At 38.1% G+C, this 23,672-nt stretch overlaps 1 protein-coding gene across 3 annotated transcripts; it reads right to left on the reverse strand.

Moving 5' to 3' along the window:
- Positions 1-283: 283 nt before the first annotated feature.
- Positions 284-23,268, reverse strand: LOC123013750 (acetylcholinesterase-like). Of its 3 annotated transcripts, XR_006413283.1 has the most exons (8): positions 23,081-23,268; positions 22,757-23,034; positions 22,325-22,475; positions 22,172-22,273; positions 21,963-22,116; positions 20,860-21,914; positions 19,012-20,801; positions 7,233-7,301 (listed from the first exon to the last, which is right to left on the reverse strand). XR_006413283.1 is itself a non-coding variant. In XM_044412499.1 (4 exons), exons 3-4 carry the CDS (start codon positions 5,593-5,595, stop codon positions 2,615-2,617), a joined length of 1,947 nt encoding a protein of 648 aa, XP_044268434.1. In that variant the 5' UTR covers positions 5,596-5,610; positions 7,220-7,301; positions 19,012-19,430; the 3' UTR covers positions 284-2,614. The 3 variants fall into 3 exon arrangements, 2 of the variants coding, with proteins under 2 accessions (XP_044268434.1, XP_044268435.1); XM_044412499.1 differs by lacking the exons at positions 20,860-21,914; positions 21,963-22,116; positions 22,172-22,273; ... (1 more) ...; positions 22,757-23,034; positions 23,081-23,268 and adding exons at positions 284-2,745; positions 3,780-5,610 and having other exon boundaries at positions 7,220-7,301; positions 19,012-19,430; XM_044412500.1 differs by lacking the exons at positions 19,012-20,801; positions 20,860-21,914; positions 21,963-22,116; ... (2 more) ...; positions 22,757-23,034; positions 23,081-23,268 and adding exons at positions 284-2,745; positions 3,780-5,610; positions 11,493-11,534 and having other exon boundaries at positions 7,220-7,301.
- Between the last annotated feature and the right edge of the window lie 404 nt (positions 23,269-23,672).

The following is a 23,672-nucleotide window of genomic DNA, read 5'->3' on the forward strand; positions in this document are numbered from 1 at the left end:
TTCGAATTTTGTTATATAATTTGTAATTAAAACTGGCCGTGAACATTATCAGAAAAAAATATTTTTAATAAACTTCTTCTTATCGTAGGATGTTCAGACGAATATGCAACATTGTGGCGCAAAAAAATTGATAAAGTTTTTTTCGCATTAATTCAATGTCATGCGATAGAGGTTTCTTGAGATGATGACTAGTGGCATAATGTGACTTGCACTTTTTAGAGAGAAATAAAAGTCAAATATCTGTACAAGCATTCATTTATTTTAATTCAATCAATCATCAATAATAATTATACAGCCAATGGCCTACAACAATCCTATATAATCAATAATATAATATATTTATAATCATATTTTACAATATATTTTTAAATAATAAGCATATTTTACTGTTGACTAAAGGCCATCTATAGTAGCATAAATAGATATAGATGCATCAACTAACGGAACTGTTCGATATAATGAAACAATTGACACTAGAAAAATCTAAATCTAATAAAACAAAACAATCACTGTAGAATACCATTTAAATATTTTTTATATTCTTATCACATTAACTAAGTTTTAAATTGTTTTACAAAATAAATTCATAAGAAGAATAAATTGCTTTGGACAATCTTTTTTTATTAATTTCGCTGTTCTATTAGGCTTTTAAAGTATATTTACTTAGTTAATTTCCTTTTTCTTCTTAACTATTATTCAAAGGTAGCCCTTAGATTGAAACTGGAAGAATCTGACAAGCCATTTTGAACGATTTTCAAATACTTAGAAACGATATATTTTGGAAGAGTAAAGTTGCAGGTCCATCACAATGCAAAAGGTACATATTGGTTCAGTTAGGTACTCAACGGTTCGGTTACAACTCATACAAATAATATATATCACAAAGATTTTATCGTTTCTAAGCAATCAAAGTAGCCTACGAACTGTACTGAATATCATAAAGCATGGATATGTAATTTATTCTATTCGACTAGCCTATAATGATATGTTCATTATTATTATTTTTTGGAACACCTAATACTTATTCTTCGAGACATTGTTTTATATAATTTCTTTTTGAAATGTTTTTGCCAGTCAGAGTTTTATAAAACTTTTTTTTACTCGTAATAATAAAATAACATCATACATTTTGTCGTGAATGCTCACATCAAACTGCAATTAACACTTTGTCATTTGTTACATAGTAAGCGATCCTAGTACATCGTGTCGAAGAAACCAATTTTTTTTCTCAAATTTGAATTTTTATCTTAAAAAATTATAACGATTATTATCTATAGCCACACCCAGTGCAATTTTATGAAAATCTACGACAACGTTACAAAATTTACAATATTACTGGTCGTTTCACAGAAGGTGAAACGGGAATACGAAAAACGTGCGTTATCTTGTTTTTCATCTTTCCGCGACGCCATCTGCTTTCGGTGATAACAATTATTAGTTTGACTTTAATTAATTCAGAAGCATTGCCACTTCTTACCTATCGATGCCAATAACTTAACTAACACCTATCTACAAAGTGACTGCGGACGCTATGTTTCGTTCTAATAAGAAAAATAATTGTATGAAAGAAATTTCAGTCGGAACGTCTAGTGGCACGTATAGCGGGAGAGTCGGTAATACTGATTGGGGTATTCACAGGTTTGGTGAGGTGGGGATGGTAACATGGCGTCCGCGTCCTGGTACTAACATTCAATTCAGCTAAACATGAGTTGTCTTTAATTATATACAGTTTTTTTGAGAGTATCTTCTAAGTTTTTATTTAGGTTATTTTAGATAGTATTGTTTTGCACCATAATCTGGATATGTTTGAGTAGTAAATGCAGGGCGAGCATAAGAAAAAAGGCGACTGAGTGATCGTGTGACATGAGAATGTTTTTTAAATCGATAAAAATCACTCAGAACGCTAATACTACTATCGCGGAGGCACTAGAGTACTATCTACTAGACTAGGATAGAGAGATCCAATAGTTTTATTTGTCAACTATTTCATGAATAAGGCAGCAAAGACATAGTGTAGCAGAGTATTTGTTGTTATTAGGTTGGCATTTGTGTCAGGGTCTTCGTCCCTGTGTTTTCCATCTTTGCTGGGTGAGCGACAGATCCGGGAGACACGAAAATTCGTTTCATATGTATGCACAGCCCTAGAACTAAGTGATAGTGGCTAAGTACTAACAGTTATAGGCCCTAACATTAAGCTGCTAAGAAGCAATCTCTGCAACCTCGTAACACTGGTCCGTATCATATACAAGTAGTATAAAAATTTAGTGCGAATGGTCGCTGGCAGCGCCTTCTCGTCAGCACAACCACCGATATAAAAGAAAAAAACTGAAAATTTTCTTTTCCTCGTTTTCGTCTTTCAGCGATTCGACAATTCCGATCGCATTGCAGCCACCTGTATAGGCCGGGTGAACATGAATTTTGTTACGTCACAAGCGAGTCTGCTGCAGCATTGATTGACTCTACGTAGCAATAAAAGCGAAAATCTATAAATCGATCCCATTTTTCTTTTTTGATGTGTTGATTTTGAATACCTCACACACAAAACTAGAGATATGTTTCAAGGCGCTGGTTTATAATGCGCTTCAAGGGTACTCCTAAATGGACTTTTTTTAAATTAGAAAGGTCCTGCGAGGAACGCCGCCACTGTCGAGACCATCAGGAAACCGGCAGCGCTATCTCTTGACCACTGTAACGAACTTGCCGCGTCGGTACAGTTTTGCCGGGGCGGTTGGTTTAGAAGCTCGCCTGAAAAAAACAAATTTCAGCACATTCACGAAAAAATACTTATCGATTTCTTCAAGCATTCAGTATGACAACGTAAACACTAATTGGGAAACTCTCGCGAGGTAAACTGAAAATGAAAAAAAGGATCTTAAGAGCAGTGTGCAAGAGATAAACGACGAAAGTGAAACCTACAGGAACGCTGCAAGGTGTTTGTTGTTTGAGAATACAAAATGATTTATTATAACTTAAAGTTTAGTTTTAAAGATGGAATAAAAATTTGCACAATCAATTATCTCGGTATCGATTTTTTAATTTTTACGATGAGTTTTTTCGGTGTTAATCTAAAGAGTGATTATCAGTGCGTCGATAATAAAGTCTCTCATTTTGTTTTCATTAAAAGAAGAAAAGTGAAAAAGGAATCTGGGTGTGGGTGTCGAAGGATCGTGTTCATGCCGAGATGATAGCAATGAGGATATTCTGGACACATGTCTTAAAAAAGACATTCGGTATTCCCGCGGGGTGCTCCGTGGTCGTTGGAAGGTTCGCCGCAGTCATTGTATTATAGGACGCAAATGTGCCCACTTAAATATAAATAAAGTCTCCGAAACAAATTTCGGATTCTGTGAGTATATTTCGATACCTCGACATGTCTTATTGTTGTTATCGGAAAATAACGTGACAGGTTGATTGCCTCAATTACAGAGCTTAATTGGAATAGAATAGCAAGCATAACAATGTTTCATTTCAAAGTTAAGCTTGTGATCTGGGAAACGACAACGCAAACTTTATTAAACAACCAAAACAAAAAGCGATAAAGAATCGGAATTGATCAAGTTTGTAGTAAGGAAGCAGGTCCTGGTTATAAAACGAGCAAACATAACGTTTATTTGCGTCGATTTTTTAAACACAATCGCCTTAATTGGATTCCTTCCGAAATGTGTCCGAAACTTTCTCGTTACGCAACGAAATAAAAGCTACTCGCTTGACTGAAATTGCATTTGCATAAACTCCGATCCGCGCTGACAAATCCTCGGATTTGCTTGACAGCAACTTACTTGTTTGCTGTTGAAGTTGAGGTAGGTATTTCTTCCAGAAGGCACACTGCTTAAGTCTAGGTCCCCTCCCTGTGGCAGTAGAGTTGACATCGAGGGTGAGAAACTCCCTTCCGAAAGCTGTGTGCGGAGGCCAAAAAGTGGGTGTCCAAACACCGTTCGGCGACTGACTCGGATTACCCGTTTTGGCAAAATTAGCCCAATACCTCATGATTCTCTTGCTAAGATCGACTTCTTGTGCTGTGTAACTTTTAGTGGGGTTAAGTGGTTCTCCGAAGACGTAGTTGATTTCGTCTGCGTGCATCACACCGGTCCATGAGGGCCATGGATTTGCTACTGTCCGATGCTTGTAGTAGTACATGTAGACCGTATTGCCGGTTTCGGCGTATCGGTGGGCGAATTCATTGACGTTGCAAGTGAAATGGTAGTCGCCTACCATTTTATCGAGGGAATCGCGGTTGCTCACTGGATCGTCGGGGTTTAACCAGTTGGTGTATTCGAAGACGATTGCTTGGCGAGAAATCGCGTTGAAGTAAGGGTTCAGTTCAGTTACAGCCCGGAGGAATTCCTGTCGGTTGACGTAAACGTTCTCTTCTTTTCGGAAGAGTTCGGTCAAATAATAGATGATGAAATAGTAGCCTTCTTCTGTATTAGAACCCATTAGGATATTAGTTTTTTTGAAGTTTTTATTTGCAAGAGCCCGTGCTGGAGATTCGTCTAGGAAGGCTCCATCAATAACTGGGACGAATGGAAACTCACATATACCGAGTGTTCCCCATTCGTTATTGACTAAATCAATAGGATCTTTCTTTTTCAAACAGTCTATAACAGCGGAAACTTCATGACGTTCATGCGGACAACCCACAGCTTCTGCTAGCCTTAATCCCCGTAAAATACTTTCCTCACGCGAGATTATAGCCCAAGGTGCTGTCGCACTTCCAGACTCCATGATAGCTTGTGAGAATAGGTTTCTCGATAATGGAGAAAGTAGATGCAGGGACACTGAAACAGCACCCGCTGATTCTCCGAATAGAGTGATGTTGTTGGGGTTTCCTCCAAATGCAGCAATATTATCATGTACCCATTGCAACGCCATCATTTGGTCAAACAACCCTGCATTTCCCGGAACGTCCGGCGTTCCGAAATACAAAAATCCGATCGAAGCAACTCTATACTGCATCGAAACTAAAATAATGTTCTCTTCAGAAACTAGTATGTTGTGGTCGTAAACTTCTAAAGTGTTTGTCCCGGAATAGAATCCTCCCCCGAACACCCACACCATCACCGCGGCACTAGTCGGCCTCGGTTTAGGCACCACCACGTTCACGTAAAGACAGTCTTCGTTCAACGGTGTGTTGGGATTCCACATGGTCGCACCCGGGAAATCTCCAAACACTGTGTCTATAATCTGCACGCAAGAATTTGGTTGGCTGGTCGTGTTCAACACTCCTTCCCACTTTTCTGCGGGTCGCGGATGCCGGAACCGGAGGTTTCCAAGCGGTTTCTGCGCGTAGGGGATTCCGAGCCACGCGTCTACTTTTTTTCCTGTGGCGGCCGTAAGGGAGATGCCGCGGACTTTTCCTTTCTTAGTCTGGATGACCAGGGGATCATCTTCGGAGTCGCGACGCGTGAACTCTCGTTTGTCGTCCGGGGCGTCCCTTCGAAATTCTTCCGAGTCTCGATGAGGGTCGAAGGGGTCGCGAGACATATGGTAGGCTTCGGCGTGAGGCTCGGGTGGATGGTGGCGGCCTCGGTGCGGTGAAGGGATGCATGAGGGAAGTAGAATCACCAGTAAGCAGGCCGCCCACGCTCCCGTCATCGCTTTTCAATAATTCTGGAACAAAACAACCTATAAATAAACGGAATAGCCGATGATTTAAACACTTGTTTGGATTTAATGTATTTGCACAACGGTCGTTGGTATGCGAGTGGGAAGAGATTAGGGTTAGGCTGAGGCAGTAAAACGAACATAAAACAAAATAAAAGATTCGACAAAGAACGATAAGACTTTTTATTACCAATAAGGAGCAATTATATAGATGAGATTGAAGGGCAAGATTTGGAAAAATCTATTTTTGAACATTTACCTACGTATTTACACGTAAGAAATACTTATTTTTCGACGAAAAAAGTGAAAAATTATATAGGTGGTTAGGTATACAGTTTGCCGCAAGTTGGGCGCCAATTTTTTTTTTATAAAACATGAAACAAACTTAAAGTTGTCTGGAAGTTGTGTTTTAGAAGAGGAGTGAATAATTAATATCAGATACGTCTAGAGGTATAACTAGCTTATATGTATAGTTTGACAACGCGCCATAAATATAAAGATTTGGCTTTTCGGCAGGCCATACACAGGTTTGAAAGACTATGTTTTGGCCTGATCGTTAAATTGGTGTGTGCGCACGTGATATATTTCAATATCTTTTTTCGACTTATCTGTTTGTGATATCGACGGGGTAGCGAAATTTCCGGGGCTTCTGCGTTTTTCTACGTTGTAATTATTTTCTCTTGGCTGCAGCGGAACGTAAAATTTGCTATATCAACCCGGTTGAAATACGGACATAATGAGCCCATCCCTATACACAGGTAACATGATCCCATTAGGAACGTACACAATAGCAGCGAGAGCAGCGCCCTAGGCGACGAGCTCTAGCACTGCACTAATTACAATCAGAGTGAGCTCGCTAATTGGAGACCCGGGATAGACCCGGTTGACCGGCCTCTAACTCCACTATTATGAATTTTATTTTTTGCTGTCTCTCTCAAGTGGTCCCTAGCGTCTTGCTTATTTATGGAAGCGAGTTCAAAACTGGGGGATTTGCAGGTGCGGATGCAAGCGCGGCAGCAAGACTGGAATCCGTAGTTTAAGCTTATTTGCATCGGCGTTTAATCCGGGTAATTTAACTAGTCCGGTTTGCGTTTGACGCCGCCTGATGCTGCCCTGGACGGACATTTCCGCGCTTCAATGCATCTCAAACAGAGCGAAATAAATTTTCATTAGGCCAACTTTTTTTTCGATGAGCTAAACAATGGAAAGAATGCCGGATCGATAGCGGTTTAAAAGAGTTCCGGGTCGGAACCAGAAAACAGAAACAGATGTTACTCCATTATTACAAGAAATCTCGTCGAAAAGTTCGGACGCGTGGCGGTTACGCTAATTATCGGCAAGGAAAAGCAATCGAGCTTTTTGGAATTTTCATTAATGAGAGATTTGAGGGTTTTACCTGTGTATCATTTGTGTGCTTTTCACTGAAATGAACTGAAAATTTCAGGGGATTTTCATTAAATCGATTTGATTTATTGCAGCGGGAGCTTTGCAGCGCGATATATGGGAATATCCCCTTTTTATAATAGATCTCGATATTTTTTTTTTGCAATAACATTGAAAGCGATGAGTGTAATTACGTTCAGCTCTGAAAATGGCAAGCTTGTTGTATACTTACTGAATAAATGTCAACAATACTCAGCATGCGGTGGCATATTGCTATGCTACGTTGGGACAGGCTGTGACGCAAGCCCAGATTTCTGCAATAGAAGAAAAAATTATTACAGCTTTGGAATAAGTCATCAAATGGTTTTAATTAAGCACGAAAAATCACCAATCCGCACTTTGATAAAAAACTGACATGTAATTTAGTTTTTTTTTTAACTGTTATCTGAGTTAAAAATCCAAGGTGTGGACATGACATGCACACTTTTTGCACGCAAGTTTTCCCAACCACATCTGAACGAAGATTTCGATAATAACACCACATCATCATTAGGATTCACAATTAAAGCGTAGATCGCTTTAAAATATTTTTAAAGGTGAAATAGGACAGACAACAATTCCATTAGCGCTTAAGACCTAAAACATCCGGCACATAAAAGATTTCTGACATTGAATCTTCACGAACGAGGTGAAGAATTTTATACGTTAGTGTCAGGATATCTCCACGGAATCCATTGAGACGAGATCCGTTTTCTTAGATTAAGTTTGAGACGTAAACTAGATTCTCAGGAGCTCAATCTGCATTTTCCTCTAATTACGCCGAGGAAAGTTTTTCCGACACGTATGGAAAAGTATTAATTACCGCCGGTATTAAGGATTTAACGGCCTCTTTCCGAAGTTATTAAAGTGTGTAGACGAGGGAGCAAGCCTGTTAAATGAACAAGTTTCTTATACGAACTTTAGGGATATTATTATGCTGCTTAATTCTTTGTATAACGATTACATTTTCTCGATGAAAAGCGATTGCGTGGTTCCAAATTTACTCAACAAATTATCGCAGCTAAGTGACGCAAATCTAATCGATGATTAGTGGAAGGACTTCCTTCTCTGACAACAGGAAACAACATGTCGTATCTTACACGTGAGACGGGCCATTAATTGTAGTTATTAATATGCATTGTTCCCTCTTCATTGTTCTCATCTTAGAATAATTGTTCCGTGGGGTGATTACGGTTGTTCCCTTCAATATTGTCAACGACGCACTAATTATCAGATCACAAACGACAGTGCTTGTGGGAATTAATTATTCTATGTATTATATATATTCAGGATTCAGCACTTTTACCAAGAAATATAATGAGCTTCTTTATAGACAGGTAAAGAGCAAAGTTTTGAAGAGATTGACGAAACTCTTTTACATTCATCACTCTTGTTAAATGATAGATATGGTTATTATTTTGGGGGATGAGGTGAGATTCAATTGTCAACTCTAAATTTTGTATCATTTGTATGGGACAAGTCACGTGTTCATTCGCCAGTAAATTAACCTTCTTCTACTCTTTTTTTGATACTGCACTCTCTCTCTCATCTAATTTAGATTGAATCTTAGTAGACGTGGAAAGCAGAGAAAAATCGATCCGAAGAGAAGCACGACCAATCGGATTTTGAGGGTAAGCACCAATTACCGGTTTTATGTTATCATCGATGTTATTAATCGTTCCAAAAAGTCGCTCTGATGACCATCGGAATTCAAATTAATTCGACCGGCAGTGAACAGGTCTTATGCCTAATCGCTTTGTGTATCTCTGATTTGGGCAAAAGTTCAAGGTTACGAATAAGCGCTAATCAAACGCAACGCTGCCCCTTTATATGTCACGTAAATGTGAATTGTCTCGTTAAACATTCGCGTTTCCGGCGCAATTTAACGGAAAAACTGAGCGGCATTTGGCCGACCTCGGTACGACTAGGTCAGGGGTACGTTCTGGGGTCAAAAGTTTGGCTTCTCTGCGGATGCACTGCCGAGTACGCCACCAAATCGATCTACGCCGCTGCCGCACTCGCATTAAAGCTCGCCATACTGTCGCGCACCGGCCGAAATAGAAACCACGTTGAATTATTTAAAAGTGAGAGACAATAAATGGCGAGCGAAAGGTCGACTTGAGAAAAATATGGATATTTTACTTGTTTAGATGCTGCAGAGGTGTAAAGTTCTATGAGGACCTTAAGGGGGTCGTATTTTAGACCGCATCGCGTCTTAAATGGGTTTTCCGCTTCCGTGTAGTTTGATACGGAAGGGGGACGCACTACTTACGAAAATGTCAAGAGATGCTTTAAACAACACGAGAGAAAACGAAAACAAAACAAAAGAGTTACACCAAACGTGCTTTATCTTACTTTTAACGTACCGGTTGGGACATTACGAAGGTAATGATTTTTTGACCCGCCATAAAAGGGAGCCATTGGGATTTAACTTTACTTATTGACTCTCAAAAGACTTAATTTTATAGTTTTACAACGTTGGATTGTGAACAACAAATTTGGTGGATGCGCCGGGCAAAACACTAAGACATAATGTATGTACACTGATGAACGAGCTTTTAGGGTATGTGAGCACATGTTAACGTATTTAGCGAGAAACATCGCAATTTAGTGGATGCGCCAGATTTGATGATCGACTAAGCTCGGAATTAACAATTAAAGCCATTCGGTCGTTATGTCGTTATCGATTGGAGACGATAAATCAACGTTTGTTGTTTTTTCAACGTGAAATTAAGAAGCAATAAATTAATTTTTGTTTTGGTCGTGTAATGGCAACCGATACGATCTTGCTATAACTTGCTGTTCATGTTTATTAGATTTCGCAAATCGCGAACTTTTCATTCGCTTGTAATTTGCTTCGAGTGTAAGAATTGAAGCAAACTCAATTTTTGTCGTTATTAAATGTTTTATAATAAGTAGGAGGCTTAGCAATCTGAGTAATCAAATCGTACTTGACAATATCTTATTTAAAAATTAATCGGCCATTCTGTATTAGGCGTAAATTGTCGCATTCGACTTTAATTGGATGAAAACAATTATTTCTGATTTCAGATGTTAGCGGAGGGAAAAAAATCCACGCTTCTGACGCTTTCCAAACTAATTAGGCCGCCATATCAAGATCTGAGACGCAATTTATTCGCGACACGCACAATACAGAGTCGTTGTCCTCGCTTTTAAAAAGTTTGTCAATGATATGCAAAATACGCGAATTCTGGGAGCCGAAAGTAGTTACGATATGGCATCCAGACCGCAGAAATTTTTGATAAAAAACAAAAATTATGTATTGCGCTGTTATTATTAATGTTTAGGGTGTTTGGAATAGGGTTTTATTTGAAGGCGGATCGATGAATTGCTGACCCCATATTTGGCTTATTTAGGTCAATTGCAAATAAGACCGCTGGAATCCAACAATAAAAATGATAAATAGGTTGCGGAAATTGGCTTGTGCCTTTTCACGATTAATTACAGTTATTTGGGACATGCCATCTATGGTCAATTAGCGCAAACCTCATCGAAATATGTACGAATGTGGAGGAGAGCAATTTAGAAATACAAATATAAAAGTGAACAAAATTGGGAAAGAATAAAATCACAGAAAAAGTTTTCAGTGTACAAAATGTCACACGAGTAATTACTCGTGTACGAGCCTCTAAAAAAATTTTTGATATTACAATTTTTGGTTTTTGATTAATTAAACAAATTGATTGTACATATTTTTAATTTAGATATCGCGTTGCATATTACGATGCAACCTGCGAAGCGTTTTTGAAACATTTTTTTTTCATAAATGGGGATTATGTTGTCATCAGGTTCAAGATTTGACTTTTTATAAATTAAAGTTTGAAGTTGGTTACTATGTTTAATTTATTAAAACCAAATCCACATTACCATGGAAAAGTAATTTTGGTGAAGCAACCAAAATGGTAATAGTATATTACGATATTTGTTCAGTACGAAACTGGGCTTTAGTACGAACGCAAAGTAGAAAAAAATTAGGTGCTTTATTACTCGTAGGACATCCTGTTACTAATTTATTTCACTTTCAGTTTTTATTAATAATCTTAACACTTTAGATTTTAAAAGGAATCTTCAAATTTCGGAGAAAAATACATAGCGATTTTGTAGATGTAAAAAATCTATAGTGTGTTTAGCGTCTTACTGCTGCAAAATATGAAAAAAATATTTAAATAATCTTAGGAACGATTTAATTTAAGGAACTTTTCTTTGCAAATTTGCAAAGAATTTATTCAAAACATCGAATTTTATCCTTGCGGTTCTTCCTTGCAATACATTTCCTTTTCGTGCGGGCGCCCCAMTGCGCCAAGGTCGCTGCCAGACACGCCAACCTCGTAAAATATTTTAATTGTTGGAGTATCGTGAGATAGGGGCATAAGTGATGAGCGTCCTGGATTCAGTCGACCCCGATATTCGACGCGATTATTATTCGGAATGTCGCATAAACTTACCCGAGGCGGTCTAATGTTGTTTTTTATTATATCCTCGCAAAATAATTGGTTGCTATTATTGAACAAACAGTTTTTTGTTAATTAACTCGGAAGGGTTAAGAAAAAAAAAACGCGATCAATAGCAGCACAAACAGCAGCTGATTCGGGTTTGGGACGATTTTTCATTTGCATGACCTTGAGTTCTTATAAATGCCGATTGCGTTGAGTAGTGACGTCATTTTTGGGGTTTGATTACCTAGTGAATTATTAAATTGGCACATTTGTGTCTTTTATTTAACACCCGGTAAAGGTCTAGACCAGACACGCRATCGTCTGTGGTCTAGATCTTTCGTGCATATTTTGGTCTAAGCCGAACGTTATTAAACATCTTAAGGATCGTAAACATAGAAGGGACGGTAAACACAAGAGGGCGCTACCAAAATCGATAAACCGATAGATACTCATCTAGATTCATTTTAAGTCCAAGGTCATATCTATAATTCTTTTGTGCTAACGCCAACGTCTTGAATCTCATTAAATTTATCGAATGACCACTCCCGGATTCTTAGATCCGTCAGGAAAATTTATTGTTTTGTGCGTCGCGAGAAGACCGCTAGAACATTAAAAACGCACGATACCGTAAATTAGCACAAGTGGACACGACAGCCACTTCGGAGCCGCTAATATTTTATCTTGTAACACGGTGTTAATTTCTGGTTGTTACGATAAGGACCTTTTTTATGTAAATGGCGGACGCAGGACGTGCTGCACGTTTGAATATTTATTTTTAGGTTTTTTACTTTTTTCTTCAATAAATAATCATTCTCGCCACGTTAACAAAAATAAATTTCTATTCTATAAGGTACGAGTAGCTGAACAAACAGTTTGTCATCAAATATTAACCGTTTTTTGAAATTCAGTCGGGTGATATTTGATCATTTGCTCTTTTTCATAATGTACGCAAAATGAAAAACAAACAAAAAGCTCGTTTCGAATATGGACAATTATATAAATCGGCTGTGACGTTTATGAGGATGATCTTGACCCAGATAAAGCAGCAATTTATTTTTTATTGTCGATTAGGAATATTTTTTTAGGAATCGGTAAATAAAACGTTTGCTCGATAAAACGTCTTAAGTCGCTGTCAAAAGAAGGGATATGTACGAAGCCACATTAGGCTTTTTACACGGTCCTTCTAAATGGCCGAGGGAAAGGGATCTTTTGGCACGCTGTTGAAAGTAAAATTAATCTGGAGTGATTGCTACACACATGTTAGAACCGCAATTATTTTCTAGTTATCGTTATTTGAATCTAATGAAGTTTTTAATGTCCCGGCGCCTCCAGCAATTGTTTTTCCAATTAATTTAGAAGCAGGTGTAATTGCGGTTTTGCTTTGGTCTACATTGCTTTTATGTTGTAAATATTAAATTTATTTTTATTGTTAATTTTGTTAACTTGATTTGCATGTATGGAATAAGGCTAGATCGATACGGGCATGGAAGACATGGAAGCGCCTTGGAGGAAATCACGTAGGTGAATTATTGCGGACGTTAACAGTCAACTCATTTGCCTTTTGTCCTACTCGGTAGCCCTTCGACATCTTTTATTCGTTTTTCTATCCCATTTTATTACGTCGTATAATATGACAGTGTCACGGGGAAATTTCAGACGTTATGAATTTTTTATAAGCATGAATACCTGGAGCTCTTATCTGCTTTCAGTTTCAGTTTACTTCTTTCAAGGAAAAGAGAAAAATGCTTCATCCGGTAGCGCGCCAACAACTTCCATCTTTACATTCCTGACCTAATTTATTAGATAAACGGACGAAAACCTAACGAAATTGCACCGTAAATATGCACGATTCTTTTAAGGCTTTCAGGCTTGCATCTTTCGTTTTTTTTTCCTTTTTTCCCTTGAAATCATCTCTTTCAATGGGTTTTTGCCGCGAGCGCGACGCTGCCGACCTCTTTGTTCTGTAAACACTCAATCGCTTTTGTTTAAGAAACGAGTGTTTGTTTTTGGATTTACTAGGCTTTATTAGATTTCACCTTAGACTCGGACTTTCTTATTTATTATTTTTGTTAAAATATTGCACCTCGACGAAAAACTCCATTTCTTTATTCCCAACTTTAATTTAACTTCCTTGATACGAATGTTTGGCCACCACTCGATGGCGTACTTATTTACTATCAAAACAATCGATAATTGACGCTTTTTCAGCTTTAGGAGCAGGTGCAGACCCACTGAAAATTTTACAAAGTGACGAAGCGAGGAAACGCTATTTCAGCACTTCGCACGTGCCAGATTTTGAATCGATCACCAAATTGAAACTTATTTTTTTAAATCCGCAACTCAACAAACTTTCGACAAGCACGATTAATAAAACCACTTTTCCAACTTTCCTACTTTTATTGTCTTTAAAATACAATGAAAGAGAATCCAGACAATTCACTTGGAAAATGTAAAAAACATTGCCACTTAATAGAAGTTTTATTTCTTAAAAGCCGCAACACGTTACTTTGATATGCGTTTTATTAACAGTGGCCATAGTGATTGACATAGTAAAAATTATACGCTGTGTTAGCTGTGTTGGCTTATGTTGTGGTAAAAATTTGAAGCAAATTTTTGTTGTTGCTCATAAATCAATTATTTTTCTAATAAATGCACATTGCAAGAATAACCTGAACTTGTTCTTATTTATAAAAAATAATTATTTTTACGTTTAAAGTCGAAAATTTAAGCTCACGAAAGTTAAGGTGGTTAAAATGTCATTATAAACGTAAAACTACTGAGAATTTTGGACACAAGAATCAAGTAAGAAATTCTTCAGCTCTTACAGAAAAAATGAAAATGAAAAAAACCTTTTTAACATTCTTACGAAGGTATTTGATGTCTAACTAACCTAAGCAAAGATAAAAACAGATAACAAGAGGCAGAAGGATTAACACGTAAATCCATATAGCGACACTTAAAAAAAACGCACTGTATACATGCAAATTTGAATTAAACGAAGGGTGTAAGTAATACTTTTTTCAAACTTTTAATGTCGGAGAAAACCTGTCAAGAACCTTATCGTTTCAAAGATATGGCATACGAGCAGCGTTGAGGATGAATGTATTTTTTTCTATTTTGCGTTTAGAATAAGTCTATTCCAGCACCCAAATGACGTCATATGAGTGCTTTAATAAGTCGTTGACGTTAATTTAATTTTAGTGATGCACTTTCTTCACTATTCATTTTCAAATGTGAAAATAAGAATTATAATTTTTATTTTACACAGCCGCCTAAAATTATTCCACATAAATGTCCCAACCGTCCCAAAATTCTCTAGAATTTTTTTTTAAATTTTCGTCTCTTAATTTTTAAAATGATATAAAGCGGCAAAATAGAAAAAATAGTATAAAACACTTGTTGCAGAAAGTTCTTCAAGCACTCATTTGTTCCTCAAATGAATTTCAATTTTGTGCTTCTGCAACTTGTACTTTAATATTCTAATCTACAGTTTTTTGTTTTAAATATGCAAATCATGATATTAGCGATAAATAGACATTTTTTTGTAAAACAGCATAAGTGGTAATGAAAGAAAAAAAATACAATTTACGTACTCTATGATTCGAATACAAACGATACAGAGTAAAGAAGAAAAGGTGAGGTTACTTTATATCAGTTATGGCAGTTATGTATATAAAATTGTATTTTATTGTAAAATCACTTTTTTATAAATGTTTTGAAGGAGACAAGATGTGTCCACTGCGTTGCATATTTTTAGATCTTTTTTACTTATTTTTTAGAGCCTTTTCTGTCTAATTTTTTTTGTTGGAATTGATTTTATTCCCGTTGATGGTGTTGTACGAGGGGTTCTGAAAGCGAGGAAATAGTTTGATTGTTCAGTTTTCCGGTCCGTTATCTGTCTGTCACCGGCGATAATGAAGCTCGTTATAATAATTTGTTAACGAGTGGCTTGCTTCGCTGCCTCTAACTATGTTATCGATTGTTTGTCAAACTGTAGTAGAAAATGAACAAAAGCAATTACGAGTACATTGTAATAATCAATTACGTCAAGCTCTTATCGCGCATTTCGCCAAGGTGAGTCAATCGAGGGGGAATCTTGCTGGAGTGGTGGCCCATGTGAACGTCCCGTCCATACATTTGCGTCTCTGATAGGGAAGAATAAGGATTCGTTCCGCAAGGACGTGAGTAGTAGGAATTGTAAAATAAACCATATTTGTGCGGAGTGTTCATCGATCGGTAGTCTTTCCTCGTCTACGGCCGCGCCCCTCCCCGCACGAGCATCCCTCCGCCGTCCCCACTGAATACACTAACCACTGTTACGCTCCGGTCTCCAGCTCCGGGAGCTTTTCACCGAGCGGCGCTCCGGATCCGAACAAAGCACCGATTGTTGGCGGGTTTCTCGCGAAAGTGGCCTTCCGGAGCGGCAGGTCAGAGGGTTTGTCAAAAACGGCAATTAGCTTATTAAGTGGCTGCTGTCAAAGTGACGTATATTAATTTCAGGAGTTATCAAACGTTGCGGCCGTCATGTTAAAGACACAATTAAAATTTAATTAGTCGCTGCAATTAAAAAATGGAAACCTGCCAATAAGCCGTTAACACAGAGAGAAATTGGCTTAATACAGAGGAAAAGCGGAAATTTCAACCGGAAAAATTGGTTAAAACAAGCAAAAAGAGCAATGTTTAGCTTCCATTAGCGGCGCCATTTTTCTGCACAAAGAAATCTAATCATTTCTAAAAATATACCGAAAAGCTACTCTTTCGATAGTTGATGATTCAATTAAAAATTCCGAGTTTAACCGGCTGAATTATTCAAGATTGGTAACGCGAAATGTCACCCTTAAAGACTAAACTACGATTTTCCACTTTGATTTTTGTTCCATTCCGTCAACTTCGACTTTAAAGTCTTTGCGCCCTACACTGAATTGTTTATGCATAAGTAAATACCCGTAACGGAATCGTCTTAATTATTTAATTATTCACAACGGGATTTTATAGCTGTCGATCCGAATAATTATTTTTTTACCAACGAGACATCACTTATGCAACTTGCGATTAGACGAATAAATTACAATGCCGACTAGAACTGTCAAATGCAGAATCCACCCCCGAGCATCCATTATAATATGCAAATTTTCCAACGCTAGTTTAATCAAGCCGACGATATTCACAACAAATTGTCAGCAACAGAAGTTGTGTCACTTTGACTCTCTCCAAAGACTCCATACACGAGATTGATCCTCTCATAGCATCGTTTTTGAGGAAAATTACCCATATATGCCTTTGTCTTTTCAGAGGTTTTACTATTAATAATGAATTAACACATTTTAAGCTTAGTATCTATTTTTAAAGACATTGAATTTGAACTCTGCGGAAGCGACATTGTGGGTTTATTATACATGAGACAAATATTTTGATTGCCTACTTTTTTTTTCAGTTATTTGAATTAGATGCTATAAATACTTTAAGGTGGTTTATTTGTAGGACAGATGTTTAAAAAAACTTCGTTAAAAATGAATAGAGCCTGAAAATAGTAGACAAATCAGTATCTGCTTAGTTTGCTGTCGACGCACGTGTTGCCTGCCACCGGAGTGAATAATATAGAGGCTGATGAGCGTCCCAATTTCGGTCCCAAGTTGAGTTATTAATCGTAGTGGTGGCGGTGCGCCGTCCCAGCCGGCGCTAATTGCGCCCTAGATGACCGCAAATTGCTCCCAGATAGGCCACTGCCAACCCTTACCCAGTAAAAATCACTCTGAAAGTTCAATATCTCAGAACTTTGTCGCACCGCATCGGGGTCGCGGGGACTGAAACGTAAATAAACAATCGACTTTTCAATTCCGTCCGAATTACAGATCGGCGGGTACAAGAGCGTCCACCTCCCCTCACCTGTCGTTATTTGATTTATCGGTTCATTAAACCGCCTCCCGGATTTAGTCGAACGCGTAAATTCCGTTCGATAAATGCATAATGCCCATATTTCGGGATTAGGGGAATTAGCGTCGATTCCGGTCGTGATTATCGTTGTCGCCCAACGTGGGGCCGCAATAACGAAAGCGAGCGCTGCAGCAATTTCATGGTCGTAACCGTCCGAATTAAAGCGGCCCGTGCACTTCGAAACAACTGCCGCAATAATGGAAACAATGGAAAGAGCAAAGGTCAGCGGGTCGACGCGATGCATATGATTCGTCTGCAATACGAGGTTGATGCGCCCGCATAGCGCCAAACCATCAAACATGCGGAAAATTCAATTTTAAGTGGCGAAAAGAGGAATTATCGTTGACGATGACGATGATCGATTGCTGATTTTAATCAGGATAAACGGTCGGGGTGGTCGTCTTGGGACGGCTTTCGATTCGACAGAGTAATCAATGTTGCAGGAATTCATTTCATTACAGCATGTATACTTTTTGAGGGTTTTTAGAAAATTTTGAAAATTCGATGTGGGATTATAGATGAAGAAACCAAGGGTAATTAGAAGGGGATGAAAAGGAAATTACTTAAAACAACTTTTTCAAAAATCGCAAGTTATCTGTGACAGGTTTTGATTCTTTGACGTACTTAGATGAGAAAGATTTACCATCAGTCTTTTAAAACTTTTAGAAACTTAGACATCTTAAAATTACAGTTCCAAAACCCGAACTTAATGTGACCGGTCCGAATTGATGCTAATAGCAGGAGAATCAATTTTACAAATTTTATGTCTAATATTTTAAATCTTTAATTACGTAAGGTATTATGAGAAAGGTTGTGAAAAGGCTAGACACTAAATGTTAGGTTTGTTGTTTTGCTTTGTTGTTATCTGCACTTTAATATTTTTTTAAATTATTTTTCTTGACATTGTTATCGAAATTGTTTACATTGTCGTTCAGAATCAGGCCCGTTTTGCGTCGGTCCGTCGTAAAGTTTCCCGATAAAAATTTGCATAATACTCGAAGCACTTGTGCTTTTTTCCTAAATACTTGACTTGAAAGTCCGAATAAAGTAGACCTGAAATAATTTGATTAACATTAGAGTTACGTGACTCTTAAATATGTCGTGGGTTTATCGGTTTACCCTGTAATAATATTTGATGACATTCATTTTTACGTGTTGAATAAATCAGGCGGAACTGTAGTTTGTTTATTCATCAACTGTGTATACAGAAAAAATCCGAAACAAATTGTTTCTGTAGAAAAAAGAAATTGAAGACGCCGATAAGTGAAACATGAAAACGTTCTAATCTCGTCGATCGCGATGAAAAATCCGAGATTTTAATTCCAGTTTTCGTGCAAGGTTTATTTATGGACGTTCCGGCACAGCAAGGGGACGTTCCTCAAGGCTGAACCATTAATCCAAGCGCCACTGTAAACAACTGAAAATTTCATACCATACACCTGAATTCCACACACTTGCTAGAGATAACAGCTCGGCTCTTGTAAATTAATTAAACTTTATTGCTATGGAAATCGAATTACTTCCAGCTTTGGAAATTCAAAAGGCGCGAACCGAATTTTTACACTCTGAGAAATTTACGAAATGGGAAACTTACCGTTTTTAAGGGGGACGGTTTTTTTAAATTCACAACACACTACCACTGCTTGTCGTTTATGTGGTCATACATGGTAAGTTACCTAAGACCAGCAAGTCGGAGACGACGCTGCTGCACTCATAGATACTGCCGCTGCACTAATACTGACGTCCCGGCGCTCTTACGTCACGTTACTGGCGGCGGCGACGGCGGCGCGACCCCGGGACGTCACATCAAAACAGGGAGGTTTGGCGCCGAGCTGGAGGCGCTCGACTCGAACACAGAAGCTATCTACTTTTAAGGAAACTGTATTAAACATACTGAAGGGGGTATTAGTACATAACTTATACTCTGAAGAATTGTGATTAAATGTTATGTTCTGATTGAACTTAAACTAATTAAAACTAACTATTATTATTAAATTTTAATTATACAATATCGTTTAAAATTTACAATTCTGTTGTGGTAACTCCCCAGTACTGCTGCATTCGATCCAAATCTAACGAATCCGCTAATCCCCTCTCGTGCATCACTGCAAAATCATACTCCAGGTTATACGGCATTAACCTTTGCAAACTCCCAAAATATGCAGCATGAGGCCCTCCCAATAACTTCTTGTCAAGGGCAAACTTTGAACCCGACCGAGTTAACAAAGGGTTAAAAGATCTTGTACTGCCAAACTGTCTCGACAAAAACGTTCCATTGTTATTATTATCTGATAAATGCGGGTTACTTCGCGATAAAGTTGGGTTTTTGATGGAAAATTGGGGTTTCCGGATACTTCTTGTTAGGGTATTCAACTCCTTGTCGAAAAGTAGTTGTGTGTTTTGTTCTAGCATGTATTCCCAACATTTAAATTGTTCCTCAGAAAGGGCCGAATCAGAATCGTTCTGATTTTTTTCTTCTTCACGCCGAGCTCTCAATGCTTTGGCAACGCCCCGGTAACTTCGTCTTTCTGGACTTGCTTTAACTTCCGCTGCTTCAAAAATAGAAGGAGTGATACTTCGAGCAGAGCGATTTAATTGGTTTACAAATAATTTCGCCGAGGAGTTGCAATCGCTACATGCTTGCTCACTTTGCCCACTCGGGGATGACCTGTCATCATTCAGGATCAAAGGCGGCGGAATTGGAATTTTCTCACAGTTAACACACTCATTACTGAGGGCTTCGCAGCAGCAGCCAGGTTGGCAGGAGTTTGTACTATCACTTTGGTACTTGTTCCGTCTAATGGTTTGCCTTAATTCTCTCATTAATAAATCAACGTCAGTACCCATGAGGTTAAATTTAACCACAATTATACTTAGATTTTCTTCGGCTCCGTAACTTTGAGCTAAATCTTGCAGTCGTTTAGCCGCCAAAATTACGTTTCGTTGGAGGGCCACTTCACGAATAGCATTCTCAGGGGTCATTACGTCCCATAAGTTTTTGTTTGCCATTATCATAAATTCGTCTTGTTCGTCGAGGAAAATTTCGGTTACATCTGGGTCAGGTACCATCAGTTGAATTTGTGGATTGGTTCGAATTTGTTTTCTTTGTTTTACGGGGAGGAGTCGGACTGGGCCTGTAGCTCGGCCGAGAACCACTCGAATGTCACCAACACTTGCAATTTTCATAAGGTACTTTTTAGTACTAGCGCAAAACGAGTATTCTACAGATTGTTTAGTACGAAGGATGTGGCAAATGATGGCATTAAGGCCTTGTTTCTGGCCTTTATCTTTTAATTCTCGGTGAGCTGAAAGCATTGTATACTTCATATAGTCGGAAGCTGTTTCTTTAACGGTACGTTCCTCTAAGAGAATTCTTGGAACTACCTAAAATGTTAAATGGTTATAATAAATAGTGCAAAATTGCTGATATTATGAAACTTACTTTATCAACACCTACAGGGATATTGTTGTTTGTTTCTCCATCAAACATACCAAAAAGACCTTCAGTGTTACAAAAAGCCGGTAATCGGATTTGGGAAATATAAAGTCTTTGTTTGCAACCTGCTGTCTCGGAAAACCCAACACTCCAGCTATACTCAGTGAGATCGTTTTCACAAAATGGTGATGGTGTCAATGGAAGTGTGGTCCGATTTTTTCCGGAAACGTCAACAAGACTCATTGGTCTTTGCGTCCTATAAGTATTAAACTGTTGCGAATCCACATGCAGCTTGGTGTTACACGACAAGTCCAAAAATTTTAAATTTGGAGGTATTAAAGCTGTTAAATCAATTCTGTCTAGCTGATTGTGGGCCAAATCCAAAACTCTCAAACATAACAAGTTTGACAATTTTGGGATACTTTGTAAGAGGTTTGAGTGGACTCTAAGGACGCTCAAATGTTTGAGACACCCTATACGTTCCGGAAGTTTTAACAGTTTGTTTCCGGAAAACACCAACTCCTCAATTTCAGTCCAATAAGTAGAGCAATCTTCCGGTAAAGACGTAAAACTGTTGTAGGCTGCGTGCAGAATTCGAATGTTGCGTAAATATGGCGAAATTTTTTCCAAGGATTTGTCTATAAGACAATTCGCGGTCAAAAAGAGTTTTTCCAACAGGAGAAGTTCTTCAGGCGTTGGCAAATCACACAATCGATTGTTTGATAAATTTAACACTCGGATTGAATGCACAAACCGGAAAAAATTTTCTGGAAGTGAGGACAGACTGTTGTTTTGAAGGAAAAGTTCTTGTATTGGAAGTCTTCTTTGTATTGTTGGCAGGTACTGGAGTTGGTTATAAGCAATTTGTAAAGTATGCAAAAACGGCATTTCGTTACAAAACAAATGATCTGGAAGTGATGTTAAAAGATTGTTACTTGCAAATAAAGACCGGAGTTCACTACAACCAGATAACCAGTCCGGGAGAGTTTCAAGTTCGTTGTAACATACATCTAGGTGTTTCAAATTTGTTGGGGGATGTGCGAGGATTAAATTTTTAAGTCCTGAAAAATTTAAATAGGTGCAAGTGTGGTAATGTTTGTGACACTTACTGTTGTTTCCTGCTATTATGGACGTTAAGTTTTTTCCGTGTAGCGTTAAGTGTGTTATAGAATTTCTCGAACATTGCAAAATCTGTAATTGTTCCACGGCACTCAAATCCAAATTTTCAATGCTGTTCTCGCTTACGTCAAGTTCCGTTAAGTTCTGTAATATTAACGCGAACTGGGTTGGGTAATGCTAATGTTATTGCCTCACTTACCCCGTAATTGCCCAAAATTATGTTGCCTTTAAGCCGATTTGAACGTAAATTTAAGGTAGTCAAGCCGTTTTTGTGGCGATTTTCCGGCTTTAACTCTGATTCCTGTCACATTTTTTTTGTAAAAGGTTTGAATGAGTTGTGGTAGGTACTTACAGCAAGGATGAGAGCCCTCATGTCTTCGGGCTTGTCAGGCGGCAAAGCAAGCCGATTCCTAGCCACTTTGAGCGTTTGAAGGTGTTTGAGGTCCCATAAAGTTGTCGGTAAAACACTGAGCAAGTTCTGATCCAAGACTAGTTCGTTGAGGCTACAAAAAACGAAAGTTGTGGATCGGAACTTTGCACATGCACATGCAGGACACTTCAAGGCCACCGTTCACGTAACCCAACTTTAGGATTTATTTGAAGAAAAATCGAAGAGAAGAAGCACGCGCTACTGACACGCACGAATTGACCATCGGGTCTATGTTATTTTAATCATATGCGTCTCGGACGAGCGAGGAACCGTGAAAGAAACAACGGAAGTTCATTCATCGCAGTTTCTAGCAGGAGAGAAGAGGCTMTTTCGCAACACCTTGGTTTTACTTACTTTTCTAGAAGACTTATCTCCGGGGGTAGAGTTAAAAGACTGTTATCAGATAAGTCCAAAGCGACTAAAGTGACCAACTGGAGGATACTGTTTGGAAAATTCTGGATGCCATTAGATCTCAAACTCAACACTTTCAAATCCGACAGCGATTGCAAGCTCTCGCCTGGCAAAACAATTTCGTCGACATAACACTCACTCAGCTCTTGTTTATTTTTGCATAATCCGTTCAAGTTGAGCTGTTTCGTTTGATCTTTATCTTCGATGTCATCATCATCGTCCTGGAGACGTCAAGTTATTTTGTTTACTAAAATTTTTATTACTTACTTTTTCACAATTTTCCAACGAGTCCAATTCAATATTGCTATCATTCTCTTTGATTTGGGGAAACTTTGTAACGGAGTCGCACAATCGGAAGGGTTTTTTCGAAGAACACAACATGTCACCTGCGTGGTTCGTGTGTGTTTGAGAGTACAGTAAGGGTCTGTGTATGAAAAAGAGGCAGTAATTGTGATTCTGGAGTGCGACTCAAGACAGCATGACAACACGCTTCGCTAATTCTTTATTCTCGTCACGTTTGGTAAGATATTGGATGGAACTATGCTTAAAATAGGAAAGACAGGTGTTGTTGTGTGAATGGACGACGAATTAACAATTTGTTGGGCAACAAGAGATTGCTAATTAGAAAAATATTTTTCTATTCTTTGGAGTTTTCGTGATGGACCACTTACCGTCGAGTGCTTTTCTTTCTTTCTCTTTTAAAGTYTTTGTAAGATAAGGGATTTTATTAGACGTGTCATTTACAGTCTAATTATACTTTCAGTTTCACAGGAAGTGAAGATTAAGAAAAGTATTGTTTTTATTTTGGTGCACTTACCTTGAAAATTATTTTTACAATTTTAATTTGATTAGTGGCAAT

The sequence above is a fragment of the Tribolium madens genome, unplaced genomic scaffold (genome assembly GCF_015345945.1).
Source record: "Tribolium madens isolate multiple individuals breed KSU strain unplaced genomic scaffold, Tmad_KSU_1.1 Scaffold_96;HRSCAF=242;Tcas5.2_LG5, whole genome shotgun sequence".
Lineage (NCBI taxonomy): Eukaryota > Metazoa > Arthropoda > Insecta > Coleoptera > Tenebrionidae > Tribolium > Tribolium madens.